The 19,392-nt window shown below is 39.6% G+C and overlaps 1 protein-coding gene across 2 annotated transcripts; it reads left to right on the forward strand.

Moving 5' to 3' along the window:
- Positions 1-697: 697 nt before the first annotated feature.
- On the forward strand, positions 698-11,036 carry LOC143714463 (uncharacterized). 2 transcript variants are annotated; one of them, XM_077205687.1, is made up of 3 exons: positions 698-1,032; positions 4,630-5,882; positions 8,356-11,036. In XM_077205687.1, exons 2-3 carry the CDS (start codon positions 5,011-5,013, stop codon positions 8,357-8,359), a joined length of 876 nt encoding a protein of 291 aa, XP_077061802.1. In that variant the 5' UTR covers positions 698-1,032; positions 4,630-5,010; the 3' UTR covers positions 8,360-11,036. The 2 variants fall into 2 exon arrangements, with proteins under 2 accessions (XP_077061802.1, XP_077061801.1); XM_077205686.1 differs by having other exon boundaries at positions 8,428-11,036.
- The last annotated feature ends 8,356 nt before the right edge of the window (positions 11,037-19,392 follow it).

The following is a 19,392-nucleotide window of genomic DNA, read 5'->3' on the forward strand; positions in this document are numbered from 1 at the left end:
GTTAATCCCAATAAGGTGATCATCTGTTCAGACTCAATGTCATCATTAACAGGCATTCAGAGTGGAAAGTCTACTTGTAGACCGGATCTACTAGATGAAATGAATCAACTCATTTTTAAAATAAACCAACAGAGTATAAGCGTACAGGATTTATATGGGTTCCTGTACATAGGGGAATGGAGGGGAACGAGAAGGCAGACATGATGGCAAAGGAAGCTGTTACATCAGAACTGGTTGAACTGGATATCAAATTAAGCAGGTCAGAAATTAAAAGTATTATTAAGGACAAAATTAACAGAATGTGGTAGGAGAGATGGGATAAGGAGGGAAAAGGCAGACATTTATATAATTTACACAAAGAGGTTACAGCTAGTAAAATCAGTGGATTGGAAAGGCAGGAGGAAACATGGTTTACTAGACTGAGGATGGGACATACAAGTTTAAATAGTGGATTACATATTATAGGGAAACATCAGACTGGAGATTGTACAAATTGTGGAGTAACAGAAAATGTAAAACACATACTTCTAGATTGTATACAATATACCAGAGAAAGGGAAAATATGAAGAGAGCGGTAAAGAAAGACTTAACAATGGAAAATGTATTGAGTATATCCAGCACACAATCCACAGTTAAGGCGGTTATAACTTTTCTTAAAGAAACCCAACTAGCAAGTCGAATTTAGTTTTTTTTGTTTTTTGTTTTTTTCTCTCTCCCTTCCTGGAGGTTGAGGAGCTCAGGGTGGAAGCTGGAGGAGCTGAACACGCAGCGCCAGCTGAAGCTTGGGCTTTGATCCTATAGGATGGTGAAGGTATTTTTATGACGTCCCAATGTGATCACACCTCAGTCCAGCAGATGGCGGTAATGCGCAATGATTGCAAGCTGCCAAATAAAATCTACCAAAGAAGAAGAAGAAGAAGAAGAAGAAGAAGAAGAAGCTACAAGTGAAGACGAGCAAGAAAGCATCAGGAGGAACTGAAATCTGCAAAGACTGAGTTTATTAAAGACTGAAGATCCTGAAGAACAAAGAGGTTGGTGTTTATCTTCATTCATTCATGATGCTGGAGAACATTCATGTTAGAAACATTCAAGCACTTGCTCACATTTTGATAAATAGTTAAACTATGAAATGGTACAGAATGTTCTGGGTTTTTCTTCAACAAATGGTCAGTAAAGGGAAGTTTGAGACCCTTTTATATTGATTGTCAACATCAGATCAAGCTTATTAGTACTATTTTAACTGTTTTATTTGATATTTATTTTATATCTGGTTCCCAAATTGCAACAACGTTACCAGAATTTTAATCATGTTCAACATACTAAATATACTTTTGGGGAATAATCAGTAAACACCAAGTTACTGATAAAGTTGTATTTGTCAAATATCATATAAGTTATTCATAGTTATAGAGATTGAGCTTGTGTTTCTGGTGTCCCACTTTCACAGGCGCATGAATGGAAGTCAGTTGAAGGAAAAGTCTATTGTGAACGGCCATTAAGAATTAACTTTTCAGTGAAATAAATATCAATCTCAAAGTTGGTGTTGAAATATGGCAGTATTGTATATTTTAATGTTAAGGCGAGACACTACAGGTGAATAGGGTAATTTTTTTTAACTAGCAGATATCACCATGAAACTTTGCCAGTTGATTACCTACATTAAGATGAGAAAAAAATGTATTACAAGTTTTCTGTAATTTAATGTTTAAATATGCAAATTAGGCATTATCTAATTAAATATGCATTAATTTGCATATATTTTAAAAAACGAAATCTGAGTATTGGATAAAGCCAGGTTCAAAATTATTTTTTCATTGTGTTCACACATTAGCTGGGGAAAACATTACAGATGGATATCAGTACATCATTACATTTATGGATATCTACTTTTGTTATCCTGTAAATCAGAATATACTGCCAATAGCCTTAAAAAAATGATTTTCGCCATGTTTTTTGGAATAAAATGTTATATAAATCAGGCTAGGAATAATATATTTACAGATCCCTCAGTAAATGTCTTCATAATATAACTAGGTACAAGACTGGAAAGTTTGGTGTATATAGGTGGAACTGAAGTGGAGATTTCAGACTTGGAGTATGAGAGAAAAGTCATTTTGAGAAAACGGGCTTTAAAGATTTAGCATCAGCCTATGAGATTGCACATTTTGAGTAAAATCCCACCTTTTACTTTCGCGATTGGTTGCTGATAAAAAAGAAATGACCATATTTGGATCCGGCAGTATTGTTCAGGAGAGAGAGAGAGCTTTCTAACGGTGTGTGTGATGACAGTGTGCAGACAGCGATCGCGGAGCAGAGGGATGATTTATAACGACAACTTTTGATGAATTTATGAGAAATCTACAGACGCGAACAGACAAAGTGTAGTAAAATAAAGACGTAAATGTGTATTTCGGACTTTTTTCACCACAAGTCTGAAAGAAGACATGTTATTGAAGACAAATATCCCAAGATCTCAAAATTGACCAGTGAAAAAAAAAAACAATGTTTTTGCCTACCGTGTCTCGCCTTAATATCTTAGATAATTGTCATTGATCAAATATATTTAATAGTTCTTGCTATAGAAACATGGGATTCGTGCCTGTAATGTTTTAAAAATAATAATTGGAAGATAAATTTACCTCATTCATGGAAAGTTTCAAGGACATACAGGTGCTGGTCATATAATTAGACTATCATCAAAAAGTTGATTTATTTCAGTAATTCCATTCAAAAAGTGAAACTTGGATATTATATTCATTCATTACACACAGACTGATATATTTCAAATGTTTATTTTATTTAATTGTGATGATTAAAACTGACAACTAATGAAAATCCCAAATTCAGTATCTCCGAAAATTGGAATATTACTCAAGACCAATACAAAAAAAGGATTTTTAGAAATGTTGGCCAACTGAAAAGTATGAACATGAAAAGTATGAGCATGTACAGCACTCAATACTTAGTTGGGGCTCCTTTTGCCTGAATTACTGCAGCAATGCGGCGTGGCATGGAGTCGATCAGTCTGTGGCACTGCTCAGGTGTTATGAGAGCCCAGGTTGCTCTGATAGTGGCCTTCAGCTCTTCTGCATTGTTGGCCAACTGAAAAGTATGAACATGAAAAGTATGAGGATGTACAGCACTCAATACTTAGTTGGGGCTCCTTTTGCCTGAATTACTGCAGCAATGCGGCGTGGCATGGAGTCGATCAGTCTGTGGCACTGCTCAGGTGTTATGAGAGCCGAGGTTGCTCTGATAGTGGCCTTCAGCTCTTCTGCATTGTTGGGTCTGGCGTATCGCATCTTCCTCTTCACAATACCTCATAGATTTTCTATAGGGTTAAGGTCAGGCGAGTTTGCTGGCCAATTAAGAACGGGGATACCATGGACCTTAAACCAGGTACTGGTAGCTTTGGCACTGTGTGCAGGTGCCAAGTCCTGTTGGAAAATGAAATCTGCATCTCCATAAAGTTGGTCAGCAGCAGGAAGCATGAAGTGCTCTAAAACTTCCTGGTAGACGGCTGCGTTGACCTTGCACCTCAGAAAACACAGTGGACCAACACCAGCAGATGACATGGCACCCCAAACCATCACTGACTGTGGAAACTTTACACTGGACTTCAAGCAACGTGGATTCTGTGGCTCTCCTCTCTTCCTCCAGACTCTGGGACCTTGATTTCCAAAGGAAATGCAAAATTTACTTTCATCAGAGAACATAACTTTGGAGCACTCAGCAGCAGTCCAGTCCTTTTTGTCTTTAGCCCAGGCGAGACGCTTCTGACGCTGTGTCTTGTTCAAGAGTGGCTTGACACAAGGAATGCGACAGCTGAAACCCATGTCTTGCATACGTCTGTGCGTGGTGGTTCTTGAAGCACTGACTCCAGCTGCAGTCCACTCTTTGTGAATCTCCCCTACATTTTTGAATGGGTTTTGTTTCACAATCCTCTCCAGGGTGCGGTTATCCCTATTGCTTGTACACTTTTTTTCTACCACATCTTTTCCTTCCCTTCACCTCTCTATTAATGTCCTTGGACACTGAGCTCTGAACAGCCAGTCTCTTTAGCAATGACCTTTTGTGTCTTGCCCTCCTTGTGCAAGATGTCAATGGTCGTCTTTTGGACAGCTGTCAAGTTAGCAGTCTTCCCCATGATTGTGTAGCCTACAGAACTAGACTGAGAGACCATTTAAAGGTCTTTGCAGGTGTTTTGAGTTAATTAGCTGATTAGAGTGTGGCACCAGGTGTCTTCAATATTGAACCTTTTCACAATATTCTAATTTTCTGAGATACTGGTTTTGGGGTTTTCATGAGTTGTCAGTTATAACCACCAAAAAAGGAAAGAACACTTGAAATGCATCAGTCTGTGTGGAATGAATGTATACATTATACAAGTTACTTTTTGAATGGAATTACTGAAATAAATCAACTTTTTGATGATATTCTAATTATGTGACCAGCACCTGTATAATCAATTTATAAAAAGCTATGAAATTATCATAATATTTTATAATAGTTGTCTACTTTCTACCATTACATCAGGGCTCACTTTCATGTCCTTTCACTTTATATTTCTCTCTTTGAATTATTTTGATGAACTGAAAATTAAATTCAATATTTTTCTTTCATGTCAGACCTGATGGAAGAGAGTGAAGAACTGGGTAAAGTGGAGGACGAGAGAGAAGAACTGAGTGAAGCGAAGGAGGAGAGTGAAGAACTGAGTGAAGTGAAGGAGGAGAGAGAAGAACTGAGTGAAGTGGAGGAGGAGAGTGAAGAACTGAGTGAAGTGAAGGAGGAGAGAGAAGAACTGAGTGAAGGAGGAGAGTGAAGAACTGAGTGAAGTGGAGGAGGAGAGAGAAGAACTGAGTGAAGTGAAGGAGGAGAGAGAAGAACTGAGTGAAGTGGAGGAGAGTGAAGAACTGAGTGAAGTGGAGGAGGAACATCATGTCCAACCTGGAGGAAAACCTTTGAGTCGCTCAAAGATTAATCAGACATTTTTAAAGAAAAGAAGAGCCATGAAATCTTTCACCTGCACTCAGTGTGGAAACAGTTTAACAACCAAAAAACATCTTGAGCGTCACATTAGAGTTCATACTGGAGAACGGCCATTCTCATGTGATCAATGTGGGAAGTGTTTCAGTCGATCAGATAACCTTAATGATCACATGATGATCCACACCGGAGAAAAGCCGTTCACATGTGATCAATGCGGGAAAACATTTCTTAGGTCATCAGACCTGAAGACACACATGAGAGTTCATATGAAGGAGAAGCCACATTCATGTTCTGTGTGTGGAAAGAGTTTTTCACTGATGCAATATTTACATAAACATGAGAAAATTCACACTGGTGTGAGAGAGTACATGTGCTTTGAGTGTGATAAGACTTTTACTACAGCAAACCATTTAAAACTGCACCAGAGAATTCACACTGGAGAAAAACCTTACAAGTGTTCACACTGTGACAAGAGATTCAGTCGATCAGCAAATCTGAAAACACATGAGAGGATCCACAGTGGAGAAAAACCTTACAAGTGTTCACACTGTGACGAGAGATTCAATGAGTCATCATCTCTGAAAACACACGAGAGGATCCACACTGGAGAAAAACCTTACAAGTGTTCACACTGTGACGAGAGATTCAGTCAGTCATCATCTCTGAAAACACATGAGAGGATCCACACTGGAGAAAAACCTTACAAGTGTTCACACTGTGACGAGAGATTCAGTCAGTCATCATCTCTGAAAACACATGAGAGGATCCACACTGGAGAGAAGCCGCACATGTGTGATCAGTGCGGGAAGAGTTTCTCTATTAGAAGTAACCTGAAGCGACACATGAAGATCCATACAGTGGAGAAACCACTTAAACACAGTCTTAGATCACGGTAAGTAGTTTATTTTCATGTGCTGAGCAACAAAGTGTCTTCTGTGTAAGTCAGACACACATCACCCTATAGCCAAATCTCTCCTCTCCACCTACCAGTTTGCTGTGAGCACAGGACACTTTTTTGATTGATTTATATCTAATAACTCGTGTTCAACCAACAGGAATGTCTAATTTGTCAGTTCAGATCAATGCAAAAAAAAAAAAAAAGCAATTCGCTCTCTGACAGTAGGTGGCGCTTATGTAAAAGCAGAAATGCAGCACTATACAGGGCTCTAGACTGAGTAAATTGTCACATTTTGCGACCTAAAACATGCATTTCAGCTCGAACCAAAAGATATTTGGCTAATTGTTATCAGCTCAATTCCAGATGTTCTGATCTAAAGATACCACAGGTTTTGATGACAGGCACCATTGTGCAGTCAATGTATCAAAATGAGCCTGAGAGTGAAATCTTTAATAGACTTAAACAATGCCTTCGTGATCTGCGGGGTTGTAGTTCTGTTGGATGGGAATTGATTTTCAATCGGAAACAGAGTACTGAAGAATCGTTTGAGACATATGCAGAAAATATATTTGAACATTTTGAGGAGTATTCTGGAATTGAAGGGGTTATCCACAACACTATGTCCTTGAATTACTGCTTACAAATGCAGGGCCGCGTGTAGTGTGGTGCTTCTCCAGCACATAATACATTCGAAGGTATTGTTAGCTGGGCAACAAGAATTGAGTCACGCAAACAAATACATGGTGAGGTAGCTGTGTTATTCAGAAAGCCTCACTGTGCCAAACTGAACAGATTCTGTAATTCCTGTCACAAAACAGGCCATACAGAGGAAAAGTGCTGGTCACTGGGCAGCGGCAGACCTCCGCCCTATTTCATAAAACACAGAAAATCACACTCTAATGACTCAAGCCAGCACTCTGCAAGTAACCAAAGCTCAAATGCATCTACAACTCTTACTGAGCAACAATTTTGGTCACTCAAGGCCTTCAGCTATTAGCGTAATTTGCTAGTCGGGTAGCAGTCCATTAGCAAATAGCTTAACATCTAAATTCATTGAACCTGTCTGCATTTTCAAAATTGTAATTGTGCATAACATATTGTTGTTTTAATACATTTACATTACATTTATTCATTTAGCTGACGCTTTTATCCAAAGCGACTTACAATTGCTTTATTTCAGAGGTCGCACGCCTCTGGGGCAACTACGGGTTCAGTGTCTTGCTCAGGGACACATTGGTGTCTCACAGTGGATTCGAACCCGGGTCTCTCACACCAAAGGCATGTGTCTTATCCACTGCGCTATCACCACCCCAATAAAACTACACGCAATAAAAACACTTGGGTTAGGGGTTGTAGATACTACATGCATACTAGACCAAATGATTGTTAATCAGTTTCAATTGACATGTTTTACATGTGTTGAATGTGTTTGTCTCTTTAGTAACAAACTCCTATTTCCCATATAGCTGGAGTTAAACCATACACAGGAGCACAGAAACGCCACACGGCTTCAATATGTTTATTAACTATGTAGATGCTTTTCTCACAACAGGTTTCAGTGACAGTGTACTTTGTCTTTTACCATGCTCTAGTAACAAACCCAGGTGAAAAGTAATTTGAGCCCAATTACAACCTGATCATAAGTCTCACTACCCATCTCACTAAACAGATGTTCATGGCTCCCTGTTGCAGCAACAGGACCAAATTTGCATCACTATTATCAACAGAAACCTTTGTCACCTAAGGTTGGAGCATGGTCACACAAACACACAGCTAAATACAGTCACACATAGTGAAGTGGTTTTCAATCTTTGTGGAAAATAACTTCGCAGAGATCTTTGATGCCAGAAATAATTAGACTTTATTTTCGAACGCCGTTCCGTTCCATAGAACGACGCTCTAACGCTCTGGCCCTCCGGCCCACTCGCCCTCCGGCCTTCCAGCGCGCTCCCGAGTATTTTCGGGAACAGAGTTATATACATACATCTTCTTCCAAACAAGGTAACACACCCTATAGATAGTTTTGGGTAAAGGTCTTTTACCATGTGACTTCTCAGAATAGAATTTTCTGCAGCAAACAACATTCCATTCAAGGTCTTTCACATACACAGAGGAAATCCAAAGTCACAGACAGAAGAAATAATTGTCCAAATCTATAGCTAAATTACTTGTTTTCTGAATATTAAAATCTTCAACATTAGTCTCTCTACACACAGAGTTAAATCAAATTCCTCTTCTTACTGTAACCGCGCATAAACTGAATTGTTTCCTTATTGGAATCCTTACGATTTTCTTTAAGGCAATTTATTTATGTTTCATGTAACAGTGATATATTTTTTCATGCTATTTTTCCTTCATTATATCCTGAGCAATCATCTCATTGTGGAATACTACGATGCCTAACAACTTAACTACTACATGTTGATACTCCCTAAAAAGTTGTAACTTTTGCATACTTGGTTTGCAGATGATAAGGAACAGACCACCACAGACACTAGAGATCTTGTTCCTGTGGGACATGAACAGCAAAGAGTTGAAGATGCCATGAGGAGGAACAGACCACCACAGACACTAGAGATCTTGTTCCTGTGGGACATGAACAGCAAAGAGTTGAAGATGCCATGAGGAGGAACAGACCACCACAGACACTAGAGATCTTGTTCCTGTGGGACATGAACAGCAGAGAGTTGAAGATGCCATGAGGAGGAACAGACCACCACTGACACTAGAGTTCTTGTTCGGCTTGCCAAAGCCAACGATGGACATAAACCTTGCTATATGGACAGAGTTCCTGACAAGTGTCTCCACATTGTTGTGCATCTGACTAAGCCTACACCTGATGGGAGTAGGTGTTCTGTGTGTGTATCTTCTTAGTATCCTTGACAATTATCATCATTACTCCGTGCTACTATGCCAATGGAGACACTTCTTCAATGCACTCAGCCCTAAATTTTAAGGTCACAAATGTACCTCACATAATTTCTGAGGTCCAATGTACCAGAGGAGGGATTTGTAGGGCTGAACAAATATGGCCAGAACTCTTTACTGCCCTAGTACTTCAGAAATCCCTTTAAAGGTATACATGTGAATTAAACATGGCACAATAGCCTTCATCATCACAGTATGCTAATGCCTATCTAGTGCAAGGGATTTCATCACTAAGCTGATTGAGGACTGTTGAGTCACAGGATAGTTCTGTCGGGAGAGAAAGAGTCGTTTGCACCTCAATGACACGTCTGTTGTTGGAGAGGAAAGGACACTGCTAGGCTCTAGTTCTACTTGTTAGCAGTATACACCTCTGGGTGTCTGTCAGGACACTAAAGCCCCTTTCACACAGCGCGTTGATCCTGGGAAATTGCCGGGAAATTGCCAGAACACCTTCTGTGTGAACGCAAACACGACCCGGGATTGATCCCGGGATCGATGCCGGGTTGGGGACCAAGTAACATTGCCGGGATCAGTCCCGGAACGCGCGCTGTGTGAACAAAAGCCATAATCAATGCCGTGTCGTAATGATGACGCTGAAGTGAAGTGAAAGCAGGCTAGTGAAACGGTACGTAATGCGCTAGTTTATGATCTAATCAGAGAAAAAAATGCACAAAAAATGCACCTGCTGAGACATTACATGTCACATTGATGTCACGTGTCTTTACGGGATTTTTACGGGTTGTGTGTGAACGCGCACTCTGATTCCGGAAAATCACTGGCAGTGTGAATGAACCAAAATCATACGAACCCGGGTCAAATCCCGGGTCGCTTTATCCGTGTATTTTCCGGAATCTCTGTGTGAAAGGGGCTAAAGAATGAGGAGACTGGTGTTTCTTTCCAAAGTGTATTGAGTATTAGTCTAAAATAACAAAAACATATTACATTAGTATAAGTATAGAGGTGTACATTCACAGATGAATCAGTTCCTTCTTAATACAGACTCTACTAACATATTCAGTATCACCTGTAAATAACAGTTAAAGCTCAAAATATGGAGAGGATGGGCAATTGAAGAAAATAACAAAAAAATATTGGTTTGGTCACAAATTACTTTAGCATTAATATATATTAATGAATCCAGATGCCTCAACAAACAATCTAAATTCCCAAATTGGCATAATTAAAGGGAAATAATACTGGATAATCCTTCTGCAGAATAATTAGTTAACATATTACAGATATATACAACGTAAGCTATCACATTTAACTATATTTAGCAGAAATCAGTTACACATTGTTTATCTGTCAAACGATCGCACATGAATCGGTACATGTCCGGGCATGCACATTTAAGTGCACAAGGATCAATAGTACACTTAAACACAGTTAAAACATTGAGAAATCAGAGAAAACTTACTTTATGGTCATGTACTAATACTTTTTACACCAAACGCCAAACGAACATCCAAATAACAGGCAGGAAGAAACTTCTAGGTGCGCAGCTGTCGTTTTCTCCGTAATCTATATGGACGCAGTAGGCAGTAGGCAACAAGCAACAAACAATAATAATAATGCCTCCTACTGGAAGCAACGGGTATCGCACACTAAAATAACCATCAAAATAAAAGTCCCGCAATAAAAGGCTTCTTTCGCCGGGAGCCTTTTATACATCTGTACTATTTGGTTCACAGGACATATGCTTCCAACTACATACTGTTTATTTACTAGTGTGTTATAATATGTAACTATGTCATGTTTTTATCTCATCTGGCAGCTTATAAACTGAATTGAACTGAACGGTGGTGAACTTAATAGAGATATTATATTAAAGTATGCTAATGTGCAATCTAGGTAGTATTGCTTACACATGCATTGAGGTGAATATGTTAATGTTCTTCTCGCCCTCTTGATCACCACCCATCTGCCTCATCTTTCGGTTTCCTGTCGGTCGGGTTCGTTTTTGGTATTCCACTCAAGTTTAACAATGCTTTGCTCAGGGTATAAGAAGGAAAGGTAACTGTTGATCTTGGAGAAAGGCTTTAACCCCGCCACTCCCACACAGCGGTGCGTAACCTAATACTCTGAGAAAGGCTTTTACGGCCTCGTCTGCACAACAGTCCATTATTTGTTACAACTAAGTTTTCTATACAGTATGTTGTTCCATTCTACTGTCTGTATATTTAAACATGTAACTTAATAAATAACGTTTCCTGCTTTAAAGGCTTTGAGAATCTTCCTTTTTATCACTGATGATGTTGACAGCTAAAATGATTATAACTTTCGTTATCTAAACGTTCAGGATAAATCCTACGTTTTTTTCCTATCAGTTCTAAGAAAGACCTTTACCTTTAAATAATAACAACAACTTTAATGGAGTCAGATTAATTATATTAGAGTCAGATAAATATTTGAATTATACACATCATCCTTCAACTGTCTTTTGTTCCGATTATTGGTTCAAAATAGCAGCGTAAGCCTCCAGCCTTACATTTTCTTCTAAGAGAGTTTTTAAGGCTTTTCTGTAAGCAATCGTGCTCTCCTCCACAAAATTCGAAATACCTTTAGCTTTGTTTTATTCCAGTTGCGCTCCATTTTAATGGCTGCTCTCTTAAGGGCCTGAGTGTGCTCGTCTTACCACGGCATTGGACTATTTTCTTTAATCTTCTTTAAGCGCAAAGGAGCAACTGTGTTTAAAGTGCTGGAAAAGAGAGTCAAAAGTTTCTGTCGCAATATTAAGTTCTTCTAAGCTATCTGGGATGCTGAGGAGATGAAATTGATTTGGAATAATATTAATAAAGCAATCTTTAGTGGCAGAAGTGATAGGTCTAACATATTTGTAACACGGGAGTTGGTTGTGTAACCTTGGCTAAATGAAGTTTACACGAGACTAGATAATGATCTGAGATGTCATCGCTCTGCTGTAGAATTTCAACAGCATCAACATTGATTCCATGTGACAATATTAGATCTAAAGTATGACTATGACAATGAGTGGGTCCTGAACTCCAATAGAGTTCAGAATGTCTCTAAATGCCAATGCCAATGCATCTTGTTCGCTATCTATATGTATATTAAAATCACCAACAATTCAGACTTTATCTGCAGCCAGTACTATATCAGCAAATTCTTTGATAAAGTCTGTATGGTGCCCTGGTGGCCTGTATACAGTAGCCAGAACAAATGTCAAGCGAGATTTATCATTGACACTAGACAGTGCTACATTAAGCACCAACACATTAAAATAATTATATTTGAAATAAGACTTCTCAGTAATTCTGAAGATATTACTATAAATTACAGCAACACCTCCCCCTTTTCCTTTCAGACCAGGCTCATGTTTATAACCGTAATCTTGGTGGGTGGACTCATTTAAAGTAATGTAATCGTCTGGTTTTAGCCAGGTTTCTGTCAGACACAATGGAGCGGTTTCCCAGACAGAGTTTAAAATAAATGAGGACTTGGCTAATTCTACCTAAATTAATACAGACTTAAATAATGGCTTTCCGAGACATTGCTTTTTTTGAGATTAAGTAGTACCCAACTAGGGAGTTGCAGACTAAGGTTAATAAAGCTACTCTAAAACTAGCTACTCTCTGTGAAGCCCGATTAGAGTAATGTTGTGCACTTGGTGCAGACCTGAAGTTGCTTCAAAAACCAGGGCTGGACCCTTAAGAAACATTAACATTGTGTGGAACTGGAGTAAATCACCCAACCAAACAATGGACAAAGGTAAAAGACAACGTTCAAAGAATTTCAGTGACTTTGAAAGGACCCTTTTGAAGCAAATTGTGTCAAACCACCCAATTATTGAGAACAAACAGCTTGATTCAGCAACAGAAAACAAGAAAAAGAATGCTTGGACTTCAATTTGCAATGAATTTAACTCGAATGAAAAAGTAAGCAAAAGGACACTTCAACAACTTCAGGTAAGCTACTGTATTATTGTTGGTCTACTTTTACATGTCAGTCACTTTGACATGTTTTGTTTTGTTTTAATTTTGATCCAAGTATATTACAAACAGCATCATACAGAATTAAATTTTTTTATATTGTCTCGTCTTTCTAAGATCCTGTGGAAAAACATAAAAATAAACTTAAAGAAGACAAATGCTGTTGCACGTAGGGAGCATTTCAAGACTGGTGGTGGACCCCCAGAAAGACCGGAGACCGATGACCTAGGAGACTTGTTGAGTTCGATGATTGATAGCCAGCAGCCCTTGGAAGGTATCCCTGATGATGATCATTTGGACAGTTCAGATGGGGCCCCGTTCCAATCCTCATTTGGTAGGCCACATTAATTCAATATGTGCCATCCTTATGTAACCAGGTTGAAATTATATTTTCTTTTTTTGTTGAAACTTCACCAAATCCTGATAAATATTGAATAATATGTGTTTTATTAAGTTCATAACATGTTTTGTACGGTTTAGAGTATATTCAAACTGAAGTGTTAATACCTGTACTGTCGCTTTAAGAGGTCTCAGTATTACGACGTCAACTCTGCGCCTCTCTCAGTTCGCGCTTTGCTCACTGAGAGGAGGTAATGATTTTTCCGCTGGTTATCATTAAGAGTTTATTTTGTTTTGTAGATAATATAATATAACCATATGCAGTTATAAAGTGAATGCTAGTCTTAAGAGTGTAAACATGCAGCCGTGTTGTCAAAATGTAAGCCCTGTAAATACACTTTTGCAAGTTATACGGGAGACACATGTTTTTCAGTGCTACGGGGTTTCCTGTGTGTTTATTTGCTAATAGGAGACTGACGAACTACGTGTGTGGAAGAGATTGCATGTTAAAGAGCATTTTTCTGTTTTCTACTGATTTGTACAGGTATGTTTATTCAGTTAGTTCATTATTTACACAAATATTTTACTGGTTGTGTTTAACATTCTGGAAACCATATGTAATCAAATGTATTGGAAATGTATTTTATCTCATTTTATTTTTAAAGTCATCTAAAACACTCTTGTGTTAACGTAGGAGCTATGTTAGCTTAGATTGCCTATGTAAGTGTAAATTAGAGCAGTTCGCGCTTTGCTCACTGAGAGGAGGAGGAGACTGACGAACTATGTGTGTGGAAGAGATTGCATGTTAAAGAGCATTTTTCTGTTTTCTACTGATTTGTACAGATACCACTGCCATACGGCTTGCATTAAAGAAGCAACCAGTAGCTGTTTGTAGTCCGGGTCCTTCCTTCCATCAGCCTAGTCACAATCACAGAACACAACGCAGATCACGCAGACGTCAACGGATGTGCATTTAGCCAGATATACGGCAGACCACGCACACCCGTTACACTTAAACTGCAGGGAATATGTATTGTTGTCAGTCCTTTCTTGCAGTCCTATAACCAGAAATATTTCATGAACTGAACACATATTCCATACACATACTGAATACATATTGTTCACTAATGCTGCAATATAATTGGGGGTGGTGATGGCGCAGTGGATAAGACACATGCCTTTGGTGTGAGAGACCTGGGTTCGAATCCACTGTGAGACACCAATGTGTCCCTGAGCAAGACACTTAACCCCTCGTTGCTCCAGAGGCGTGTGACCTCTGACATATATAGCAATTGTAAGTCGCTTTGGATAAAAGCGTCAGCTAAATGACTAAATGTAAATGTAAAAAATAATACTTTTAAGATGATCACCAGAGCTTGGAGGTCCTGAGACAGGATGAAAGTCAGCCCACTACAGCTGCAGCAGCCTGGAGGGAAGATGGTGTCACTAATTCTGGCCAGATGAGAAGGACCAAGAGGCTGACCATGCACGAGAAACTGGCCATGGTATTTAAAATAAAATACAAAATACTGTGTGGAAAAATGTATTTAAATACAAATACAAAATACTGTGTGGAAAAATGTATTTAAATAGAAATACAGTATTTAGTATTTTGGAAATACTCAAAATACATGTGAAACTGGCGATTCAGTGCAGATATGCCTATTAGACTGAAATCTATCTGGGCCTATTCTGAGTGCCAACAAGCATTTAGATGTGTGCAATTACTTAGAAACCTTTTTTTTCATTGTATATCCCTCTTCCCTTCCCCTGCCCTTTAGGAAATACAAAACTACAACAGAATAAAAACGAATTTCAAACATCTTTTTTTATGTTTTATCACCATCATTACTTTGAACTCAGTAAGAAGAACTCAATAACACAAAGTCAATGATATTTTAAACATTTACATTTACATTTAGTCATTTAGCAGACACTTTTATCCAAAGCGACTTACAACTGAGGACTAAAGCAAGCGAGTCATTGTGAAGAGGGAAGAACAACGCAAGAAGTGCTCAAAATACAAAGTTCAGGCATTGCTCAGAGTAGCAAAAGCCAGACAAGGGAAGATTTAAAAGGGAAGGAAAGATTTAAAAGAGAAGGATTTTTTTTTATTTTTTTATGTTAAGTACTCACGGAAGAGATGAGTTTTCAGTTGTCTTTTGAATGATGCCAGGGATTCTGCATTACGGACGAGGGTGGGTTGATCATTCCACCAGCATGGAACCGTGAATGAGAATGTTCTGGAGAGTGATTTTGTGCCTCGCTGTGATGGCACCACGAGCCGTCGCTCCTTGGCCGATCGTAGGCTTCTGGAAGGTATGTAGACTTGTAGCAGGGAGTGAAAGTAGGACGGAGCTGAGTCTGTGGTAGATCTGTAAGTAAGCGTCAAAGGTTTGAATTTGATGCGAGCAGCGAATGGTAGCCAATGCAGTGAGATGAACAGAGGAGTGACGTGAGCCCTTTTGGGCTCGTTGAAGACAAGGCGGGCTGCAGCATTCTGGATCATTTGTAGAGGTTTAGTAACACATGATGGAAGTCCAGCCAGAAGAGCATTGCAGTAGTCAAGTCTAGAAATAACCAGGGCCTGGACGAGAAGTTGTGTTGCATGCTCAGTTAGGAAAGGCCTGATCTTCCTGATGTTATACATTGCAAACCTGCATGATCGAGCTGTCTTTGTAATGTGGTCTGTGAAGGTCAGCTGGTCATCAAATATTACTCCAAGATTTCTGTCCGACCTTGATGGGGTGATTGAGGATGACTCTAGCTGGATAGTGAAGTCGTGCTGTAGAGACGGATTGGCAGGGAGAACGAGAAGCTCAGTCTTTGCCAGGTTGAGCTGCAGGTGATGTTCCTTCATCTATGCCGAGATGTCCGCCAGACAGCTTGAGATACGTGCAGCTATTGTGGGATCATCTGGTTGAAATGAGAGGTGGAGCTGTGTGTCATCAGCATAGCAATGGTAAGAGAAACCATGTGCCTGTATGATGGGTCCCAATGATGTGGTGTAGATAGAGAAGAGGAGCGGTCCAAGAACTAAACCCTGGGGAACCCCTGTGTTCAGTTGATGTGCTTTGGATACCTCACCTCTCACTTGCAACCCTGAAGGACCTACCTGTGAGGTAGGACTCAAACCAGTGGAGGGAAGATCCTTTGATGCCCAGTGATGAGAGGGTGGACAGAAGGATCTGATGATTCACAGTGTCTAAGGCAGCAGAAAGATCCAGCAGAATGAGAACTGAAGATTTGGAAGCAGCTTTTGCGATCCGCAGGGCTTCTTTGACCGACAGTAGTGCAGTCTCTGTTGAATGGCCTTTCTTGAAGCCAGATTGGTTGTCATCTAGCTGGTTGGTCAGAGACAGGAAAGATGACACTTGGTTGAAAACAACTCGTTCAAGTGTTTTCGCAATGAATGGTAGGAGAGAGACAGGTCTGTAATTCTCTAAAAGTGATGTGTCTAATGTTGTTTTTTTAAGCAGTGGAGTTACCCGAGCCTGCTTGAATGCTGTAGGGAAAATGCCAGTATGGAGGGATGAGTTGATGATGTGTGTGAGTGCTGGTAGAAGTGTGGGAGAGATGGCTTGTAGAAGGTGTGAGGGGATGGGGTCTAGAGGGCAGGTGGTAGGATGACTGGAGAGGAGAAGTTTAGATACTTCTTCCTCAGTTAGTGGAGAGAAGGTAAAGAGAAGGTTACTGGTAGTGGGAGAGGATGGTTTGGGTTCCTGTGTGTGGAGTTGAGAACTGACTGCTGATAGTAGTTGTTTTGTTGGTGAAGAAGTTAGCAAAGTCATCGTCAGTTAGCGAGGAGGTGGGTGATGGTGGAGTTGGACAGAGGAGAGAGTTGAATGTCTTGAAAAGTGTTCGTGTGTTAGAGGCGTTGTTGATCTTGTTGTGGAAATATGAAGATTTTGTAGCGTGAACATCAGCAGAAAAGGAAGAGAGCAGAGATTGATACATACTCAGGTCAGATGTGTCTTTTGATTTGTGCCATTTCCTCTCCATTGCCCTGAGTTTGGTCCGGTGTTCACGAAGAACCTCAGATAACCAGAGGTTAGAGGGAGTAGCGCGTGCTGGCCTGGAGGAGAGAGGGCAGATATTGTCTAAAGAAGAAGTTAAAGTGTAGCATAAAGTATCTGATGCGGAATTCACATCTAGAGATGAGAATTGTCAGGGTGAGGGAAGTGAAGATGACACAGCAGAGGAAAGACGGGAGGGAGAAAGTGAGCGCAGGTTACGTCTGAAAGTAACTGGTAGGGGAGTTGGTGGAGCATGGGTAGTGAATTGTAGATTGAAAGTAATGAGGAAATGAGGCACTAAATAAGTGCCTCCTCCAGGTGGTGTACCTGTGTTTCAGACATCATCTATTCGACACCCTTTAGCACCAGCAGCTTTTCTAAAAGATTGTGTTTAAGGCGTCGTCTGTGTGGCCTATTGATTAAACCCGCAAAGGAAAACAAGCACTCTACAGGAGCTGAAGAGGGAATGATTGTGTTGAACCACACAAACTGCTGTCTAATAAGTGGAAACTGGTTCAAGATGTCCAAATCCTTCCTCTGATCTTCTTGGAAGTGCAATATCTCCAGTTCAGCTTTGCTGAGTGTAGACTTGCCAGAGACCTCAACATCTTCAGTAAAGACAGAAAAGTATTCCACTTCCCCATCAGCAGGAGTTGAACTCGACTCGCTTTCAGTGACAAGCCCAAGCTCTGCTGCTGACTGAGCATTAGTTCATGATTTCTTCTTTCTTCTGACAATTGTTGGGGTAGCCGGTGCATTGTGAAGTGTGGATGGGTTACTCTTGCCAGGATTGCCTCATTGACTTCTGGTTTAAGTTTCAGAAAGCTACTGAATCTGCTTCTGAAACCATCGATTATGGCTTGCAAAAGGTGAGAACAGTGTCTGAGATTGGAGGAAAGTAAAGTTTCAAGTTTAGATTCCACAGCAAACGGGGTGGGAAGAAGCTCAGCACAATAGCAGGATGACTGGCCCTGTAGTCGATCAATGGCGACTGCAATGGGCTTCAAGATTCTGGAGAACTCCTTCAAACTCCTTTTGTATTAAGTTTAGTGACAACATGTTACTATGTTTACATGGTATGCTAATGTTTTTATTATTTCTTGACACAAATTTCACGATTTCAATTCAATTCTGTGACTTAATTTTGATCTTGATGCAATATCGATTAATTTGGATAAATATTAGGTAAATTAGATGAATGTTATTTTCTCAAGAAAAATAGAATTCAACTAATGTAAACATACAGAAGGTTCTGTCAGCTGGTATTATTATTAAAAGTTAAAAATAACAACTCAATATAAATATAATGTGTTTTTATTTTACTAGCAACGTTAGAATATTTTAATGACACAAGTTGTGGGCTAAATTGAATATGTTCTATATGTATGACTTTTGTATACGTGCAAATGTGTGACTAATGTACGACCGAGACAGAGGGCCTCCACTACAAGGGTAGCATATGATCATCAAATCTAAGGAAGTTAGTTATGGCTAAGACATATCTTCATTTGGCCTAGAGAAATAACCTTGGGGCGAGTCAGGACTATAAGGAAGGAAAGATGCCCTCCTCTCATAGTCAAACTCTGCAGTCACTCTGTATGACTGTGTGTCTGTTGACCTTTCCTTGCAAGAAAATAAATAACCTTTAAAGACAATTGGTACATGTTTGTCTCTTATTCAGTGATGTAAAATTGTTTACCACGACAAAGTAAAAATATAATAAATATGTAATATTGTGCACATTTTTAGCAAAATACTCGTCTCTATAGCAATTTTTTCTAGCCAACTAGCGTTCTATGGTCATTAAATGGCTTTCCTGAGGTAAATGTAACGTTAGGTGACATTCTCCAGCTGTGCAATACCTTCTTCCACTGTTGAAAAACACTGATTATCGATATTATGTATGAGGGATATACATTTCGTTAAGTTGTGCTGTATCTTTCAACATACATATTGTTCATTCATGTTTATTGACTATAAACTAGTAGTAAAGAGTAAGAGATGGTCAGTTCACTGAGGCGCTACAGCGATCTGTCACGTCACATTTACAAGCGCCAAAACCATATTTATTGTTGAACTTCGTGATAAAATGGGCAGAGCTGAGAATGTGTTTGATATCAACGGTAACTGATCTATCTTGTCTGTCGGTGTCAGTGTCCTCCTTGCTTCGAGATTTATCTCTGCGTGAGAAAATGGATATGTGTCGTGAGAGTGTGTGTAAAGTGTCGATTGTGAGTCTCAGCATTGGCAGCCCTGCATGAAGTAAAATTA

The sequence above is a fragment of the Siphateles boraxobius genome, unplaced genomic scaffold (genome assembly GCF_051911475.1).
Source record: "Siphateles boraxobius isolate OS27281-9 unplaced genomic scaffold, OSU_SipBor_1 54, whole genome shotgun sequence".
NCBI lineage: Eukaryota > Metazoa > Chordata > Actinopteri > Cypriniformes > Leuciscidae > Siphateles > Siphateles boraxobius.

Coding starts and splice junctions, on each gene's coding strand:
- LOC143714463 (XM_077205686.1), top strand. CDS start 5,011: ATGAAATCTTTCACCTGCACTCAGTGTGGAAACAGTTTAACAACCAAA. Junction 5,883..8,427: donor AAACACAGTCTTAGATCACG/GTAAGTAGTTTA, acceptor AAAGAGTTGAAG/ATGCCATGAGGAGGAACAGA.